At 51.3% G+C, this 20,048-nt stretch overlaps 1 protein-coding gene across 1 annotated transcript in view; it reads left to right on the top strand.

Moving 5' to 3' along the window:
* Positions 1-9,396: 9,396 nt before the first annotated feature.
* Rassf5 (Ras association domain family member 5) overlaps positions 9,397-20,048 on the top strand; it is a 66,964-nt gene continuing 56,312 nt past the window's right edge. The window contains exon 1 of the mRNA XM_036201944.1: positions 9,397-10,225. Within this exon, the coding sequence (XP_036057837.1) occupies positions 9,778-10,225 (448 nt within the window). The 5' untranslated portion in view covers positions 9,397-9,777. The remainder of the gene's footprint in view (positions 10,226-20,048) is intronic.

The following is a 20,048-nucleotide window of genomic DNA, read 5'->3' on the forward strand; positions in this document are numbered from 1 at the left end:
ATTTAAGTACCTGCCATTTTCCCAGTCCTCATCGTTGTTCACAATCTACACTGTGTCTAAAATGTTTGAGGACCACTGTAGGGCTGTCCTTTACTTAGCCTAGAAGCTAGAGGGGCACCTGGGTAAAACACTCCAGTGTGTGCAAACTGCTTGCAAATTTAGTCTCCCTACCCCCGCCTCCCTTTAGCCAGCAGGGTGAGGACAGGCAGGTGCATAGGAAGCCCCTCTGTGTGCTTTGAAGCATGAAGACAGCACAGTGATCAGCCCCAGATGATCCTGTCTTCATGAGAGATTCCCCAGCCCTGGAGGGTGCTGTCCCTAATGGCCCAGCAGGGCCAGAAGTGAGGGAGGCAGAGTCCTAGACGTGATGTCTATAGGAAGAGCCCAGCTCCTTAGATCAGCACTGTTCTTCATGGATGTTCTCTGAGCCTTAAGTCTGTGGGCGCAAGTTCTGTGGCCTCGAGGGGTAGATGCTGCCGATGGCCCCAGCAACAAGCCGCTTCTAGCACGCTCTCCGGGATGAATTCAAGCCAGCTTCTGCTCACCAGTGTCCCAACAGGGAAGTCCCACAGTGGGTTTTCCCTGGCAGCTCAGACCCCACGTGTTTGGTGGAGTGCAGAAAAAGGGCCAGGGGATCCCTCAGGGCCAAATGCAGATGTTTGGGAGGGACCAACCCAGAGTCTGATCTGAGCATGCCTGCAAGCTGAGGCACATCCTCAAAGGTTTCAGTTGACCATGATGGCCAGGCTGCTGATGTGGTTTCTAGTTCCATTTCACAAGAGTGTGAATGGCCACAACCCATGACCAGAGGTACCTGTAAGAGCTTCAGGTGTCTGAAGACCCCCGAACGTCCCCCTCTCTTCCCTACATCAATTCCTTAAAATGAAAAGAATCCCTTCAGTTCATCAGGTGGGGAGCGAGGAAGCCAGGCTCTTGCCGGGTACTGGAGCTACCAGAGTGGCGAGGATGCCCTTACTGGCAGTGAGGAGCTAGGCTCTGGAGGAGGGCAGGCATATGACAGAATTTCATTGTCCCTCAGTAAGTGTGATTGGAATGCACAGCTCAGGTATAGCAGGAGTTGCCCTCCTCACAGGGCAGGGTAGCTAGGGCAGGCTGGGAGTGTGTCACTTGGGAGCAGGGGACCCCATGGTAGAATCTTAGTGAGCAGGTGAGAGGCTTGGAACGTGCCCAGCAGAAGCACAACTGTGCATTTCTGCGTTCCTAAGCAGCAGGCTGAAGTAGGAAGTTTGGAGGAGGAGCCAGCCCCAAAGGTCAGGACTGGGACATGGGCTTTGTTTTAAGGAACCTGACAGGTTTTAAGTCAAGTCCAACTGGTATTAAAAGATACCATTCTTCAGTGCCAGTGTGGAGGGTGCAAAGTCATGGTAGAAATTGATAGAATTCCTGGCCACTCCCCCAGCTACATGACCGACCGCACAGGCACAGAAAATAGACTAAAGACTTCAGAAGTGCACAACGTTCTCTGTTCTCCCTCGAGTCCTACCTCACTGGCTCTGAGGTTCCTGTGACAGGAAGCTGAGGTGCAGCAGTCACGGGTCTCGGGTTGAGTGAGGGACTCCGATCCTCGCAGACATCTGGGAAGAGGCCCTGTGCCATTTAGAGGAATCCTCTGAGGATGGACTGGCTCAAGTTCAGGTTCTAATTGGGAGAGTGCAGGGCAGTTCCAATTCCTCAGGTCAGAGTTCAGGCAGCTGATGTGTGTGTGTGTGGGGGGGGATGATATCTAGAGCTTCTTTATGCCTTGGTGCTGTAGGACTGTGTAGCAGCTCTTTAGAATCTACAGTTTGCTCTTTTGAGACTGGTATCTGGGCCCCACCCAGCATCTGGATCCAAGTGGTAGTGGGGAAGGGTGAGGCCCAGGAATCTGCATTACTGGTGTGCTTCCTTGGTGAGGCAGAGTTTATGATGACCTGGGAATGGCCCCTGGGCTGGATACCTCACCCTGCTCCTCCAGGGCAGCTGACTCTAGGAGAGCCAGTCTAAGGCAGGATGGACCGCCTCAGTGGCCTGGCCACCCTCCTTCAGCATCTGCCTTTTGCTTTCACACGGCTCCTCTCTTCAGCACTGATGCTGAGTGAATGGATGCTGCACTTAGCTGCTTGGAAAGCCCTTCTGAAATACTTCAACAATTTCCTCCCTGTTTTCAAGTTCAGCGTTTTGTTGTTTGTCTGGAGATGGAGTCTGTACAGCCTTAGCACAGACTGAAACTATGTCACCAGGCGGTGAACAGACACCATGACCACAGCAACTCTTAAAGGAAAGCATTTAATTTGGGGGCTGGCTTCCAGTTTCAGAGATTTAGTCCATTATCATCATGGCAGGGAGCACAGTGGCAAGCTTAGCCCTGGAGCAATACTAGGGCTTTACATCCTGAGCCACAGGTGGGCCTTTGAGACCTCCAAGCCCACCCTCAGTGATATACCTCCTCTAACTAGACCACACCTTCTCTAGCAAGGCCACACCCCCTCTAACTAGGCCGCACCTCCTCTAACTAGACCACACCTTCTCTAACTAGGCCACACCTTCTCAAACAAGGCCGCACCTTCTCTAACTAGACCACACCTTCTCTAGCAAGGCCACACCTCCTCTAACAAGGCCCTGCCTCCTCAAACTAGGGCCACGCCTCCTCTAACGAGGCCACACCTCCTCTCACTAGGCCACGCCTCCTAATCCTTCACAGTAAACATAGGTGTCTATGGGGGCTATTCTCACTCCAACTACCAGGGTGAGCAACCCAAGTGGGAGAGCTTATGCTGTGCGCCCAGGGAACCCAAAGGGACTTTGTGTTCCTAGGCTGACCACCCAGCATAACTGCCGCTTAAAGCCTTGGTTTTCCATCCCTCCCTCATCAGAGAGGGGGAGGGAGGGAGGGAGGGAGGAGGCTGAAGAGATGGGAGGGAGGGAAGAAAAGAAGAGAGACAAGGAAGGGGGAGATGAGGAGGCTCGGGAGTGGCAGGGGAGGAGAGAGAAAGGGAGAGGCATCGAGAGGAGCAGAAACAGAGACAGAAGAAGGAGAAAGCGGTGGGTGGAGTGGACTGGCTGGGGCAGGGACAGCCCATGATGTCATCCACGTCCCTCTGTGCTTGTTAACTGTCCTAACCCCAGGCTGAGGCTCGCTGCCACCATGCCAGGCTCAAGAGCTGGCCTAAGCCTGGAATCTAAGCGCTTGTGGCTTGTGGCCTCCCCTTTGGCCGAGGGATGAAAGGCTGCTGACAAATCCGGAATATCTGAGTGTTTCCAGTGCAGGGGAAAGCATGCGCCTGCGCACGAGCTAGCCTTCTCACAAGCTCGGCAGTGGCCCGGGGTGGAAAAAGCTGCATGTCTGACATGCAGATGGAGGTACCACGGAACTGGTGTCCCAGTCTAATGACAACACTTTCCAGGAGCACCCCCTACACACACCCTTTTGTCCCCAAGTACTGCCAAGAACAGAGAAAACGCCCTCGAGAGCACCAGCGTTTGGTGACATGTTTAGTGGAAAGACAGAACCCTCTGCACACCACACCCCTGCACGCCGTCCTCTGAGCCCGGCTCACACACAAAGTAAGCAAAGCATTTTTAAAGCCATGCCTAAGAATGGACATGGTGCTTGTCCGGCCCCAACCCTGGCAAGTCAGAAGCATATGGATACAGCAAATTCATTCACCACAGTGCCCAGCACCTTGGAGGATGTACTCAAGCTGCCGAGTCCCCTCCTGGTCCCCGCTAGCCCCGAAAGTGTTGGGATGCCTTCCGTTCTTAGAGTACCAGTTCACGCTCTTCATCTCCACATCTCTGGACACAGGGGCCATGGCTGAAAGGAAAACATGTCTTGGGCCAGACATTGGTTGTGAGTCTGCAACTGAGCTCTTTCCACTGAACACCAGCACCTCCTATCTGCCTGCATAGAGAAGGGGGTCAGAAAGGCCAGCAAGACCCAAGGGGGGAAGGCAAGTCCCAAGGTTACCTAAAACTCCCATTAGGATGAGGATGACCCCGGGATGACCCCCGGAATGCAAGACCTGACAACTGGACCTGACCAAGGAAGCTGAGCCATGTCAAAAAGGGACAGAAAAGTAGATAAGGATTCTGATTCTTCACACTGCACCTATGGTCAGCTCAGCATTTTCCTCGATGCCTCTGCCCACCCCAGCAGGAAGTGCAAAGGCCAAAATGTGGATTTGAGTGCTCTGGAATCCAGACTAGGACCTCTGTCTGTACCAGTCACCTGATCCTGCGCCTCAGGTTTCTAATCTGAAAAATAGGAACACTGGGCATTTCACATTTTACAAGAGGCCTTCACAGATCCATTATTCTCTAGCAACGTGAGGTGTCACCCGCTCCCACTGAAAGTGGCAAGCAAGACCCTCTTCTTTGTGGACACTGTGCAGCCTAAGAAGGCAGGAAGAGGGAGGCCATAGGCATTTCCTTCAAGTGTTGTAGAGGGAGCTCACTGCTTCCTGTGGTCCATGAGTCATATTAATCAAAATCTCATAAAGACCGATGGCCGGGCAGTGGTGGCACATGCCTTTAATGCCAGCACTCAGAAAGTAGAGGCAGGTGAATCTCTATGAATCTGTGGACAGCCTAGTCTACAGAGTGAGCTCCAGGACAGCCAAGGCTACACAAAAAACCGTTGTCTCAAACAAAACAAAACAAAACAAAACAAAAACCAAAAAACAAACAAACAAACAAACAAAAAACAAAACAAAACAAAAATCAAACAAACAAAAAACAGCCGGGCAGTGGTTGCGCACACCTTTAATCCCAGCACTCAGAAGGCAGAGGCAGACAAATCTCTGTGAGTTCGAGGCCAGCCTGGTCTACAAAGTGAGTTCCAGGAAAGGCACAAAGCTACACAGAGAAACCCTGTCTCAAAAAACAACAAACAAACAAACAAACAACAACAATAACAACAACAACAACAAAAGAAACACAAAACACCAGAATATGTATATTCCAATGGTCAGACATCATGCTGGTAGGGCCTGGGAACGTTTGAACAAATTTGTATTCACTGAGTTTGGGGTGAATGTTTAGGGGCCATTGTATCTGCTGCCCCTTAGCCTGGAACATTGCTGTTCACATCCACAGGTTTTTCTCCATTTCGCTAGGTTTATGTGAATCTAGAAAAGGTCCTTTCTGTCTAACCCAGTGGTTCTCAACCCATGGGTTGAAACCTCCAAAGACCATCAGAAAACACAAACGTTTATATTACAGTTCCTAACAGCAGAAAAATTACAGTTATGAAGTAGCAACAGAAATATTTTGTTGTTGTTGTTGTTTGTTTGTCTGTCAAGACAGGTTTTCTCTGTGTAGCTCTGGCTATCCTGGAACTTGCTCTGTAGACCAGGCTGGCCTCAATTTTCAGAATTCAAAGATCCACCTGTCCCTGCCTTCCCAGCATTGGGATTAAAGGCGTCTGTCACCACTACCAAACACAATGAAAATAATTTTATGGTTGGGAAAAACCTCCTCACCTTCTGTCTCCTAAAAATGCTGTGTTTGTTTTCAAAGTACTAAAGACCTGATACACATATTACACCTATGCTGGTTTATTGTGTGCCTCTCCCACTAAAATGTAAGCTTGATGAATATGTGTCTCTCACTGTCAGACTATGAGTGCCTGGACAAACACCTAGTAAGTACATCGTGGAGCTTAGGCAAGTATGTGGTTGAAGAAACCGATCACTGCTGTGTGTCCTTGAGGACTGCAGTGGGTATCAGTGATGGCTGCCAGCAACTGCCAGCTCTTCTCCAACTCTGAGCCCACAGTGAGCATCTGCTACTGGCTCTCCTAGTATAGGATGGTCTGTGACTTGTGCATGGAGGTGACCAAGACTTTTAAATGCCAGAGAAGATCATCAAGGCTTTCTTGATTTCCTTCTGGCACAGTGACTGGCCATGTTAGATATGGTGTCTGGGATATGCATGAGTCCCGAGTGATTCTTGAACAAACACCCTGTCATCCTGCACAGGACATGTAGTATGGGTGAGAAAGAAGTCTCTAGTGTTTAAATGCAGTGAAATATGGGGCTTATGTGTTACTGCAACAAAATTTAATTCATCCTGACTGACACAGTAATCCTATGTACAACTGCCAGTATCCCCAAAGTTCCCTAAAATCTTCAGAGATTTGGGGCAACTTCAAATGCCTCAAAGCCAGATAAAACCAGTGTCCCCTTCAGAAAACCAGCCCGTGTCTGCCCTTCCCCCTTTCTTTCCTGCTAGGGGGTTGGGGGGGGGTGGGGATTGAGAGATAGTCTTGAAATAACTCAATAGGGGAAACAACATGTTTTGGGACCACCTCTGAAGTGGCCTCACATACTGACCACACTCAAATTCACCACAATCCTTCTCCTTGGTCAAAAATGAAAAGCAACATGTTCTCTCCGTTGGAATGAGTCACAGCTGGGAAAAGTGACCAGCTCTGAGCCAAGATGATCTGCTAAGGAGAAAAACATCCCAGAAGATGTTTCAGCAGATGTGGTGAGAACTTGCAGCATAGTGACCAAGGACAAAATAAAAAATGCTGCTGCCCAGGCACCCAACACAACAGGTGATGTCTCTCTACTGGAACTAGAGGGTGTTTTGTCTTTTCAACTTCTTCGCTGGAGGAAGAGGAGGAGGAGGAGGAGGAGGAGGAGGAGGAGGAGGAGGAGGAGGAGGAAAGAAAGGGAGGGAGGGAGGGCAGGAGAAAGGGAGAGGGGGAGAAAGAGAGCTGTGGAAGGAGATGCTCTTTTAGGCCAGGGAGGGACTGGATTGGCAAAGACCAGGGAGGTGAATCCCACACTTACTGAGGTTGGGGGACAGCCACCACCCTACCCTGACCTCAATGTTTTGTCGCAGGGAGATGAATCTTAAGATAAACTTGATAAAGTTTTGGGTGGGTGGCATGAAGTTATTCTATCTCCAGTTCATCTGGTTCCATACATACCATTTCCCCATCAGCTCTGGAAGCAGTCAACACTACTCCACCAAATCAGAGCCACAGGAAAACAAACCCCATGTCTTCTGTGTAGCCCAACAGCTGGAAGTCTGCACACCTGACTGTCCCAGCTGGAAGTCTGCACACCTGACTGTCCCAGCTGAGAAGTCTGCACACCTGACTGTCCCAGCTGAGAAGGCTGCACACCTGACTGTCCCAGCTGAGAAGTCTGCACACCCGACTGTCCCAGCTGGAAGTCTGCACACCTGACTGTCCCAACCAGCCTCAGTTGCTCACAGGAAACACTGATGCCCACCCACAGGAGCTTTTCCAGCCAGGGAATCGAGGTCAGCCCTAAAGGGCACTTGGAGGGCCTGGGCATGGGGAAGACAGAGATGATGGTTGCTGGCGTTATTCATAAATAGTGTTTCAAAACTGGCCTTCTACTGCTGCATCTGTTACCAGAATCATGTCATTACACACCAAACTGTCATCCGAACTCAAGATGGGTCTCTGTCCCGGATCTCATCCAGAACATGGCACCCCTGAGAGGCACAGGTTTCAAACCTTGTGGAGATGGCTGGATGATACAGGGTGGAATCAAGCGAATATTTACATGCAATGCTGGTTTCTACAAGAACCCTGAGAGTTGTTTGCGGAAACACTGGAGAGGAGGAATAAGAGGCCATAAAGGCAGGTTGTACTTCCCTTTCTCACATTCAAAGAAAGCGCCAAGGACTACTCCTGCTGGGTTCTCTCGGTTACAACCAACTCAGCCCCACAGATCCTGGGCATGGAACAGAGAACCTCATTTCCTCACTGTTGCCGAGGCCCTAGTTCTGAGTGGACCATCAGCACCAAGTGGGAACTTGCTAGAAACACTAAAGTCTCATATCCTAGCCCAGACCCACCGACACAGGAACTCAGAGTGCAGCCGGCCAACTGTGGTTTAACAAGCCCTCTCAGACTGGTTAGCCTCCACAGTCTGAAGCACCAAGATGTAGAGAGAGGACGGGTGCAGGAGTGGAGTAGGGACCACTGTGTCCCATTGTAGTCCTCCCACTTTGTAATACTCCGATCACTCTTTCCACTACAGGAACCAGTGAATAGAGTGAGGCCCAGAGAACAGGAACTACCAACTTGGAAGGAAGAGGACACTATTACCACCTCCACTGGGGAAGTCGGGGGTGGGGGGAGAGGCATCGTGAAGCATGGAAGGCTGGGAATTCCCTGGCCACTGGACTTTTAGGAATTGCCTGAAAATTACCTTCATAGGGGGAAAGCGAAAGTGAGGATTCCCCAACCAGACACTAGGGGGAGATCCATATCCGGCCTGGAAAGAACCCTGAGGATTAAGGTGTAGACGAATTTATAGACAATTCCAGGTATGGTTTCAGAATCCCACCCACTGCACACACATGCCATTGCCCCCATACTCCAACCCGAGGATACTCGTCCCTTTTATAAAGTAGCTTAGTGTGCGCAGAGGAGCTGTGCATTTTCAGCCATGTCTATATTATTTTAATATCCGGTATCGTGTAAGTGTTTATGAATCATTGCTATCCAGTATTATTTAATGAGTAATAACAAGGAAAACTGTGTACCTGTTCAGTACAGACACAGTTTTTTTCCCCCCAAATATTTCTATCAGTGGTTTGTTGAAACTCAAAACGCACACTTTTTGGACATGGTGCGTTGATTTTATTCCCAAAGTTATTTGCTGGTGACTGCCGCTAAATTAATCAAATCAAACCTGTAATTTAAGGGGGGAAAGTGTGAACCCTAAGTCAGAACGACCCGAACTGGAAAGAGCAATGGCTCCTGCAGCTACAAAATCAGACTGTAGTAGAGGGCCCAGGACCACTGCTAGCCTACGACAGGACACAGGTTCAAAAACCCAAGAGACCTGCAACCCCACCTGTTCTCTCCCCTTTGAGATGGGGCTGTGGACAGACCTGCTAGTCATTACCACTGCTTAATTTTCAAGACCCAGTGCAAAAAAAAAGAATATGCCTGGTCGTTTGTTCAAGAATTAGGACTTTCAAGATGGTGGCGGCAGAACCTTTAGCCAGACAGGAGCCTATGGCACACCCTTGGTGCTGGTAGGAAGCGGACTTCTCCACCCCGCTCCCCAACCCCCTCTCAGGTGAACCTTCCATACCAGGAATAAAGCAGATTTGTTTAGGGGACTGGCGTTTCCGCAGCGATTACACCGGCAGCTAAGGGGAGGTTTAATTCGGGAGGAAAGCTCCTGCCCTCCCATGGGGCACAGAGAGTTCTCACGACCACCCATCACCAAGGATCATCCAGGATCACCAATCACAGAGGGGTGGGGGGTGGGCGGCAGCCTGTGTCGCAGGGGTGCGAAGGGAGAGCCAATCTAGCCAGCTTCCCACGGCCAGCTCGGAACGTCCGCGGTGCGCCTTACTGACCCACTCGGGGCTCCGGGGACGGCTGACAGCGGCGGGCTAGCTCTGGCGCCCAGGGCCCCACCCCGGTTCCAAAGCCCTCCCCTCCCACCTGCTCCCGGCCCTACCGGGGGTGTGGGCGTGGGAGACGCCCGGAGGGGACCAGGCAGAGCTAGAGGCGGGGACCCAGAAGCCGGCGCCCCCCGCCCCCCGCGCCTCGCAAAGCCTCTCGGATGCTCCGATCTCCACTGCCCCAGCCGCGGAGTCGCCCCTAAATCCACGCGGCTGGGGCCCGCAGTCACGCGTGTTGCCCTTCCGGCCTCTCCGAGGGCCCCGCCCCGCCCCGCCCGCGGGGTGCGGGCCCTTTAAAGGCGCGCTCGGCCGGAGCCGCCCCTTCTGTCGGCCAAGCTCGGGAGCTGCAGCCGCCCGCCGGCCTTGGCCATGGCGTCCCCGGCCATCGGACAGCGTCCCTACCCGCTTCTCCTAGACCCCGATCCGCCGCGGTATCTGCAGAGCCTGGGTGGCACCGAGCCGCCGCCCCCGCCGCCCGCCCGGCCACGCCGCTGCATCCCCGCCGCCCTGGTCCCGGTGTCCGGGGCGTCAGAGGGGCGCGGCGGCCGGAGGGCTGCCCGGGGGGACCCCGAGCCCATGCCTCGGGATTGCCGACCCGCTCGCCCTGTCCGGCCGGGTCTGCAGCAGAGACTGCGGCGGCGGCCTGGGTCGCACCGACCCCGCGACGTGCGGAGCATCTTCGAGCAGCCGCAGGATCCCCGCGTCCTGGCCGAGAGAGGCGAGGGGCACCGTTTCGCGGAACTGGCGCTGTTAGGCGGCCCCGGCTGGTGTGACCTGTGCGGGCGAGAGGTGCTGCGGCAGGCGCTGCGCTGCGCCAGTGAGTGAGGGCAGGGCAGGGGAGGTTTGCGGGGTGAAGGGCTGTGAGCCTGAGAGAGGAGGCCATTGCCTTTTGTGGCCAACCCGAACTTCAGGCAGGTAACCAACCTTTGGAGACAGCTGCTGCCCACTGCCTGGTATCTTTTCGTGGCTGCCCGCTAACCAGATGTGGCTATGCCGTACGGTTACGCACCTTCAGACGGGTTCCAGCCTTCTTCTCCCCGTGCATGCAGACGAGCTTGTTTGCAGGTTAGGCTTGATAGCTCGCCACAAGGTCATTCAGCTGTCTTCCACACGCCCTTTAGTTGTACATTTTTAGACTTGGGTAAGTGATATTGAAAGCTGAGTGTGTATTTGACCCTTGTTTATTAGAGTTAATGGGGAAATGGCTTGTTGGTCCCCTCTGGCAAAAGCGCAGGCTCTTCCTCCTAGGGGAGCTATTGGCACTGGAAGCCTGGTTAGGCTTTGAGTGGAAACAGGCTGTGAGGTTGGAAGATGCCAAGGTCACCTGCGCCTGCGGCCCCTTCTGCTTTCCACACCTGGCTCCTCGGCCCCTCTGCTTCAGTGTTTGGCTGAGCCCTGCCTCGTCCTTCTCCTGGGCCCCTGTATCAATCTTCTAGCTCTAAACTACTAAGGTCCCTGCTTAGGAATCCCTAGATGCCTGCTGGCCAGGCTCCTCTCAATCCTGACTGAAACACCAGGCGCCAGTGTATAGAGTTTCTCAGCCAATCTGCACTCTTTTTAGGGCTGATTACTACCTCTCTCCAGTGGTGAGAATGTGTGTATTCCTTTCCTATGTGCCCTCCTCACCAACCCATGTTGCCAGAGGATGCTCGTAGTCATGTGTTTAGCTACTTTAAACCAGTGAAACACACAGCACCATGGCAGTCTCCGGCAATCGGCTGTGGAAATGGATTACGGTTGTTGTCATGTGTTTTGGTAAAGGCCCCTCTGCTACCATAGCAGCCTGTGCTTCCTGCAGACTGCATCGCTGGACAGCAGCAGCTAGCTCTCCTCCTACTGATGTCCACAGTGGCATCTTCTCAGCCATTGCCAGGACTGAGTGAAAGGGGAAATGGGCGCTGTTCTTGCCCCCACCATCAACACACCCCATTCAGGTGTCTGTTCAGGAGAGAGCTGAGTGTGTGGAGTCCTGTGCCTGTTATGTGTGGACTGGCCATTGTCCCTTGTAAATGCTTCTGACCTGCAGAAGACTCCAGTGCTTTGCCTTCGGACATGCTTCCGGTGTTTTCTCCCTCCACGTTCCTGGGTGCCTCGCAGATCCCACTAACCCTGTACACAGGGAAAGAAGCAATGCCTTCACTGCAATGGATTTACTGATGCTCACATTCTAGAAGCTGAGTTTGCACTTAGGTTGTAATTCTTGCTTGCATTTAGACTTTGAGTGACCATCTCTGTTCTACACCGAGTTTGTGGTATTCTTCTAGATAGCAATAATGATGTGCCGGCGGGTTTCTGTGTGGGTTATCTGTGCATTACTCCATGACTAAACGAGCATCCTCGTACCACATTAGAATTGTGTCTTTCCTTTGCTCAGTCCCTAAGTAGTTTCCAGCAGTTGGGAAAGGGAGGCCACAGACAAGACCTCTGACCTGTGAATTGTTGAGGCCCTTTTGCTTTCTTGGGCTCCTGTGGCCCCTGTGTGGTTGGTTTTGTGCCAGCCAGAGATGTCTGACCACTGTAGAGGCAGCAGAACCTGAGTCAAGAAGCCACAGAAAGGATTCTCTGTTTGTTGTTTTTTAATATTTAACTAACTGTGAGTGTTCAGCTGACCAGGAGCAAGTTGAGAAATTTTTGGTGTGCAGGAGAGACCCGCCAGGCATCTGGTGTCGAGCTGGGGTCTGGTTCCTTGAGAGGGTTGGTTTGCTTAATTTTATAGGTCAGAAAAGGAACTTCTAAAAGGTAATCCCGGAGCTGGGGGAGCTGGCAAAGCATGAGGACCTGAACTTGATCCCCAGAACCCACGTGAAAATAAAAAGGCAGGCTTGGTGGCACAAGCTTGTCATCTCAGTGCTGGGCACGGGGGGAGACAGATTCCTGGGCCTTGCTGGCCAACCAGTTTAGCGCACACACACACACACACACACACACACACACACACACCTCAGACTGGAACCAAAGTCCTGGCTTTGAATCCAAACTGCTACTTAGTCTCTATGTGACCCCAGGATCTACGTTTTGCCTTCATTTGTCTTTTAAAAGTGTGAGTAACGATCTTATCTTCTGCATCGTGTTAATGTGAGAATTCAATGGATTAATCATATACATGTAAGTTGATTATAAAAGTGGTTGGCAGGATGCACAATGAGCATCTAATTAGATATAAATGTTACTATTATCTCCTCCCATTTTAAGAGCATTAATGGCTAGCTGGGACTCACTACACCTCATAAGCCTTGAGTACAGTTTTCAAGCTTTGCTAGGTTGTTGAGTTGAGAGCGGGGAGTGGATAGTATGTCTTGGAAGTTCAGGTATGAAGTGTCCTCTGGAAATGACATCCCTGCCTAGCATCTCAGGGAGAAGTCAGCTGTGATGAAACCTTCAGTCCCGTGGCTGAAACTCGTGTGTGTGTGTGTGTGTGTGTGTGTGTGTGTGTGTGTGTGTGTGCCCTAGAGGTCTCTTTCTGAGTAGCACTTAAGACCCACAGAGTGTCATGCCTGGTTTCTGTAAATGGGGGTTGGAAATTGATGCTTGTTTATGGGCAGTGGGGCTCTGACTGACAAGTGTCTGTTCAGGGAGGTGATGCTGGGTGGGAGCCTGGTTGGCAAATGGGCTTTTAATAGAGGATTGCCTAGCTTAAGCTTAGTCCTCCTTCGAGGTCTGTAGCAGCGCTGCTTGGCACTGGATTTGCCAACAGGAAAGTTCAGAGCTAATGCTAACTCTCAGGATTAAGTCTGCGGGCTGGAAAGACTGCACAGATAATAAAGTGATTGCTGTGCAAGCGTATGGATGTGGGTTCAGATCCCCAGCACTCATGTAAAAAACTTAGCCCTATAGTGCTCACCTGTAAGCCAGTACTGGGGAGGCAGCTTGCTGGCTAGCCAGTCCAGGTGTATTGATAAACTCCAGGATCAAAGATAAAATGGTGAGCAGTCGGGGAAGAGACTCTGTGTTGACCCCTGGCTTCCCAACACACCCACAAAACATGTGTAACACAAGCACACACAAAATCAAATGTGTTAGCTAGAGAAGGAACCCCAATGGATTTGGTGCAAATACTCACATAGGACAGCAGCAGAGGTGAGAGGTCACCGAACCCCAATGCTTTGCTTTTGGGTGGGGTGATAATGTTTAGACGCTACCTCCAGCATTCCCAGAGAACAGTCAGCAGCAAATAACCTGGGAATTTCTCCAGCTGCTTCTTGCCCTTTCTTGTGGAGAAGGCAAGTAAAGATGGCCTTCTGCCATGTGTCTCCTCTGAGTGGGTGTGTGAACCGTCCTGGGCCAGGGAATGGTCTGGCCGTTGGAGAAATCAAGTCTAATTCTCAGCCAGGGAGGAGAGAGACTTCAGGTGGGAGCCCCAGGTTGGCTCCAGGAAAGAGTCCCCCTGAAGGGACAGTTATTCAGAATCACCAGCATAAAGTGATTGGAATGACAGGCTTGAAAAGGGGGCCTCCCGGGGGCTCAGTCCCCTAACCTCCCCGTCCAGTGGTAGACTTTGATTACAGCGTGAGAAGCTCATGCTTGCTGCCAGATTCCTAGGGAGGGACTCGGCGACTTTATCCGTGAGAGCTGCTGGTGTCTCGAGGGTGCTCATGATTCCTCTAGTCCCTGTTGCTGTATTGATGGCTGGGTTTAACTAGGTCCTCTGTGGGACTGGAGCCACCTGGGGGGCAGCTCACAGACTCTATTAGGGGCTCTTTGCAAGGAGACTACTAGGACCCTGACTTTGCCCACTCTCCCATCCCCACCCCACTGTGACAGACAAGGGTCCTCATAGAAAGCATCTTGGCAAGTGTCCTTTGTTACGCTGGTGGTCCCTGCGTTTACTGTGGGCACTGGGGGGCTGTTTGCCCAGGGCACTCAGTAGTGCTGGAGTGTGTAGTTTGTGTTTTCCTTAGCTTAGACCCATATTTTGTTGGGGAAGCTGGGAAAATGAAGCACTAAAATTGATGTTTTGTTGTTAAAGATGACAAAGAAACACCGAGTTTTCTCTCCTGGCTTTAATTAAAGTCTTCTTAGGGAAGGCCTTTTTGGAGTGTGTGTTAAAAGAAGAGAGAAAGGGCAATGATGGTACTCTGCACCCTCCAGTCCAGTATCCCTAGTTCTCATTTTTTCCCTTCTCATCTTCTTGAAAGATGGAAGGGAAGGGATTAAATGTGGGCCAATTCCAACCCCCATTCATCAGAGCATGAAATTTTATGATTATGGAGTATGGGGGCTTGAATTCCAGGTATAGTCAGAAATGATTAATGCCACTTGTCTGCAGCCTAATTAGACTTGGTAATGAATGTGTGTTCGTCTGCAGAAGCTGTGAGTTATTAGATGGCAGGGAATTGATGAGGTCTGGGGCTGGGATCTTTCCCTTTCTCCAAGTTCGCTCTTGAATCAGCCGGTGCCAAGCTTGGCAGGTAAGCCCTGAGTGACAAGGAAAACAGCCTCAGCCAGCCCGAAGGATTGTGCCTGGCTGGCAGCGTGAATCCCATCCCGGGGAGTATGCCCTGGTCAGGCTTGGGCCAGGCCAGCCAAGGTCTGGGAATGCACACAAGACAGTTCACGTGCCAGAGTGCCTCTGCCCTGAGGAACCTCATTTCCATGCCTTCTGCCACACTCATCCTCAAAATAACCTCATGAGGCTGGAATGTGGGATGTTTCTGCCAAGCACTCACCTGCCTGGGGCTTTCTTGGCCAGCCTGCTAGCAGGGACCTCTCAGGTAGAGCTAACTGTGACAGGCCTGCCAGGTTTTGAGACCATCTTAGGCCCTCAACATGTTTCCCCACTTTGGACCCAGTGCCTAGCACTTCTATCATGGGCTGCCCCCAAGCATGGCAAGGTGGCATGTGTGTCCTACCCACTCCCAGGGATCTCTCTGGCTGTCTGTACTCACCCACTCAGTCCTCAGTTTCCCAAAGAGGGCGGGTGCTTGCCTCTCTTGCCCTGCCTGGGGTATTATTAAGGCTGGTGATGGACCTATAAACATCTCAAGTCCTTCCTGTTCGCATTCCAGAGATGGCAGGGCGAGTGTTCTTTGGAGGGTGAGCAGTTGTGGGTGTACTAGGCATGTAAACACCCTGGCCTTTCTGTTCCTGTTCCTGGCTTTAGTCAGGGCCAGGCGCCTCTTCCCAGCTGACAGATCCTGGTCTGGAGGGCTGCAGGCTACCTCTGCCCTCCCAGATGCATGGTCTTGTCCATGGTCTCTGCTGTCTGGAGCCACCCAGCCCTCCTGCAGGGTTCTGTTCCAGCTCTCCCCCTACCCCCCCCCCCCCCCCCCCCCCGTCAGGAAGTGCTGGCGGCAGCGGACTGCCAAGGCCAGCCCTGACTGGGGAAGATGGTTTTGTATTTAGTCATATTCGGGTTTTTTCCAGACACGCTGACAAACTTCTCTCCCCATGTTCTCAGTAAGAGCTCAGGGTTGAGAGGGGTGCACAGCCAGACTTGGGACTTTGGGGAGAGAAGGAGGGGTAAGGAAATGATGTCAGGGTCAGCACAGGCTGCTTTCCCTGGGGGCACTGGTTTAGTGGAATAAAGTCTGTGCTGGGAATAGTCGTGTGTACCTTGCCCCAAGGTCAAGGGTATCTTATCTAGGACCTGTGCCAGTGATAGGTGGGTCTTCACACTATGCTTGAGGAGACATGGGCAGGGTCTGGTGGACCTCAGAACCTCTCCGTGGTGTGTTCATTGGCAGAAGTAGCCAACGTGTCTGTGCTGGGCCTGTTCTAGCCTGCTTGTGGTTCCTGGAGTAGAGGAAGTTCATGAGATACAGCCACTGGGAAATCTGAAGCTGTATCTTCTTGCACTTTAGTGGTGGTGGGGCGGGGAAGGAAGTGCATTGACGTGCCTCTTGGGACCATGGCACGTCCTCAGTGTGGAATGATGGGTTGTGGCTGAGGGGTCTGGGTGACCTCTGGAAGTTGGAGTGTCACATGTTTGGACTGCAGTTGAGGACACCAGGAAAAGCACAAGGTGGCATTGCACAGGGGCCTTCTCAGAGGGCGGTGCTCAGCGTTTAGACTGTTCATTCCCATGTGTCACTGGACGGGTGGCTGGTGGCAAAGTATGACACTCACCTGTGACCACAAGAGGCTAGGTCATACTTACTCTTTGGTTGAAGACCTCTGTGCCACCCTCTACTGCCACCAATCCCTGTGTCCTGAATAGACACATTTCTAGGTCTTCAGTGGCTGCTGGATAGAGAAAAATGAAATCTTGGGCCTGGAGAGATGGAGCAGTATGCGCAGTATTTGCTCTGCAAGCGGAGAGACCAGAGTTGATCCCTAGAACCCACATAAAAAGCTGGGCACGGGGCACACATTGTTGAGTTTTTCCCCAAAGATTTACTATTTATCTGTTTTATGTACGAGAGTGCTCAGTCTTCATGCACACCAGAAGAGGGCATCAGATCCCATTACAGATAGTCATGAGCCACCATGTGGTTGCTGGGAATTGAACTCAGGACCTCTGGAAGAGCAGCCACTGAGCCATTTCTCCAGCCCCAGGTGACACACATTTGTAATCCCAGCACTGTGGGGCCAGAGAAAGACAGATTCCTGGAGATGGCTGGCCAGCCAGGCCAAGCCTAATTAGTCTCATGGTCCCAGTGTGAGACCCTGTCTCAAAAAACAAAATGGTTGGCTCCTGAGGAATGATACCCAAGGTTGTTTTTTGGCTTCTACATGCACTTGTGCACATAAAAGCATGGATACACATGTATGTGTACACACACGAACACACACATGAATAAAAGGAAATGAAAACTGATCTTACATGGACCTTGATGAAACTGGTTCCTAAAAGGTGGGTCTAAAAGTTGAGCAGTGTTGTTTGTGGTTCTTTAGAAATTCTTTTGAAGGTTTGGGGAGACTGCTTGCCAAACAGGTATGAGGCCTCACTACTGTAATAACGATACTGTGGGGCATGGCGGGAAACTGAGAATCCTGTGAAGGAAGGACAGCTTAGATCCTCTCAGGGTTGTCTGGTGCGTGCTGGCCTGGGGGCAATGTCTTCACTGAGTTTGCTGAACTGTGATGTAAGTTGTTCTGTGAAACTGTGAAAATGGAAATGAACATTCACCTGTCCTAGAGAGAATGGCCAAGAAGTCCAGAGCGGAGAGGATTTGAACCGCACCTGGCTGTATCTGAAGAGTTTTCCTGTTCGGCCCGTGTTGTTGGGCCCTGTGTTCTGCTGTGAGGTGGGCAGGGCTGACTGAATCGTGGCTGTCACAGACGTAGAGACATCATAGTCAGGAAAATCGAGGGGCTTCTATGGGATGATCCAGACTAACACAGCACTCTGCCTTCAGAGCTAGCATCGTTGGCCACATAGATTATTAAGTTTTCCTAAGTCTCTCTGTCAGTGAACGTTGAAATGTCCAAAACACTGTTACCAGTAATAGCTACAGGGGGTAAAGAAAAGGAGGGTGAACTGTGTGCAAGAGGCAGTTTCCATCAGTGCCTGGGTGGTTGAGAGTTGGCTGTACACAGCCTGTCTTCCCAGTCAGTTTCTAAGTTGATCTTTGTCATGTGCAAACCACAAGATCTTTAAGTCCCAGAGTAGAAGAAATGAGTGTCCTTCCACTTCCAACATACCTGTGGCAATAGGTGTGTGCATGGGGTGGGTATAGGCTCACTTAGACATGTGCATGAGGTAGGTATGAACACACATAGGCTTGTGCATGGTGTGGGTATGGACATACATACACATGTGCATGGGGTGGGTATGGGCTCACATAGATATATGCATAGGGTGGGTATGGACACACATAGACATTTGCCTGGAGTGGGTTTGGACACACATAGATATGTGCATAAGGCGGGTATGAGCACACATAGGCATGTACATGAGGTGGGTATGGACACACATAGGCATGTGCATGGGGTGGGTATGGTCACACATAGACACATGCATAGGGTAGGTATGGACACACATAGACACATGCATAGGGTGGGTATGGGCACACTTGGACACATGCATAGGGTAGGTATGGGCACACATAGACACATGCATAGGGTAGATATGGGCACACATGGAGACATGCATAAGGTAGGTATGGGCACACATGGAGACATGCATAGGGTAGGTATGGGCACACATGGACACATGCATTGGGCAGGTATGGGCACACTTAGGCATGTGCATGGGGTGGGTATGGACCCGTAGGTGCCTTTTTTGTGTGTTGTGTCCGTCACAGTTCATGACACAGACTAGACAATAACCAAAGTGAAATTAAGCAAACAGAACCCTAGGGGAGATGGCCAAGGCAGCGAAGGGCTGGATAAGGATTGGAAAGTAAACCAGGTCTGCTCTGCAGACCTCTGGCTTGAACCCTAGGCAGCGGGTCTGCTGCCTGCTTTCCTCATTCCCTTGGATGTGTTTTCCATCCAAGCCCAGAAGAGGCTGGAGGTTTGGTGGTTTCTGTTGTAATAATTATGTCCTTTCTGCAACAGTGGAAAGTATTAAAAACCCAGAAAGCCTTGGCGCTGCCTTGTTTAGCCACAGATCCCTGCTGTAACTTGAGAGCTCAGAGTGCGCTCACAGAATGTCTGCTCTAGTGGTGATGAGTGCTTTGAAAGCAATCCGTTTTTATATAAGTAGGTGTTTGAGGGGAGGCTGTCTCCTATCCCAGACCTGTAAGATGGTGAAGACTGTTGCTTCAGCTCTGTTCACCCTTGGCTAGACTGTCTTTTCAGCATGGAGAGAGATCCCAGCCTAAGCTTGAACATTAGGGGCAGCACAAGGACATCATAGACAACCCCCTGCTATGGGTGGCAGGGCTCCCAGTTGTAGAACACCTGTCTCCTTCCCCAAAGGATCAGGGATGAAGATTCTAGATTATGGCATTATGTGGGCCCCAGATTTCATCCTGGACACTGAAAACAACAAAAACAAAACCCCCAAACACAAGAAAACTCTGTGTCGAGATAAGAGAAGTGAATCCGGCCCATCTTAGAGCCAAGTGGGAAGGACATCCCCTTTTATGCATATTAAAACTCTTCCAGCCTCTTTTTTCCTAGGGCAGTAGTGGGAAACCTGCCCTTTCCTGGCCTGGGCAGGGCCAGAGTTCCTAGATGTTTTGGGCAGAGGCTCAGAGGGCCAGAGGTCCTGGGCACCACCTCTTGCTTGATGGTTCCAAGTGTCATCTCGGGACCTGGACTCACAACCTTTTTCCAGTACAGAGCCTGCTTGAGAAGCTAACAGGCCACAAAAACAGACTAGAGAGACACCAGTCTTCCTGGGTCAGTGTCTAAGCCTGAGGAGGGATGGCCCTGCAGAGAAGTGTCAAATTAAGTCTTGGTACACACCATCCAAACACTGACTAAACTCTAATCATTTCCAAGAGAGCTCTTACAACACAGTTTCCCAAATATCACGGCAGAGCCACCTACCTCTCTTTGTGGCTATATAGAATGATTTTTCCCCCACACATAATGGGGGAAATATTTATTTTCTTCCACACATCTATGTCCAGCAGCACTTGATGCTATCTCAGGACAGTGAAAGAAGGCCAGTCCACCCCGACAAGTTGTAGCCCTGAAATGTGCTGGATTTCAGGCGGCTTGACTCAGGAGCTCTTATTCCATGCTGTTCCCCCTTTTAAGAAGGGAGAAAGAGATTTTGTCCTCAGAGTATGTAAAATGGCTGAATT

This window comes from Onychomys torridus, chromosome 11 (assembly GCF_903995425.1).
Source record: "Onychomys torridus chromosome 11, mOncTor1.1, whole genome shotgun sequence".
NCBI lineage: Eukaryota > Metazoa > Chordata > Mammalia > Rodentia > Cricetidae > Onychomys > Onychomys torridus.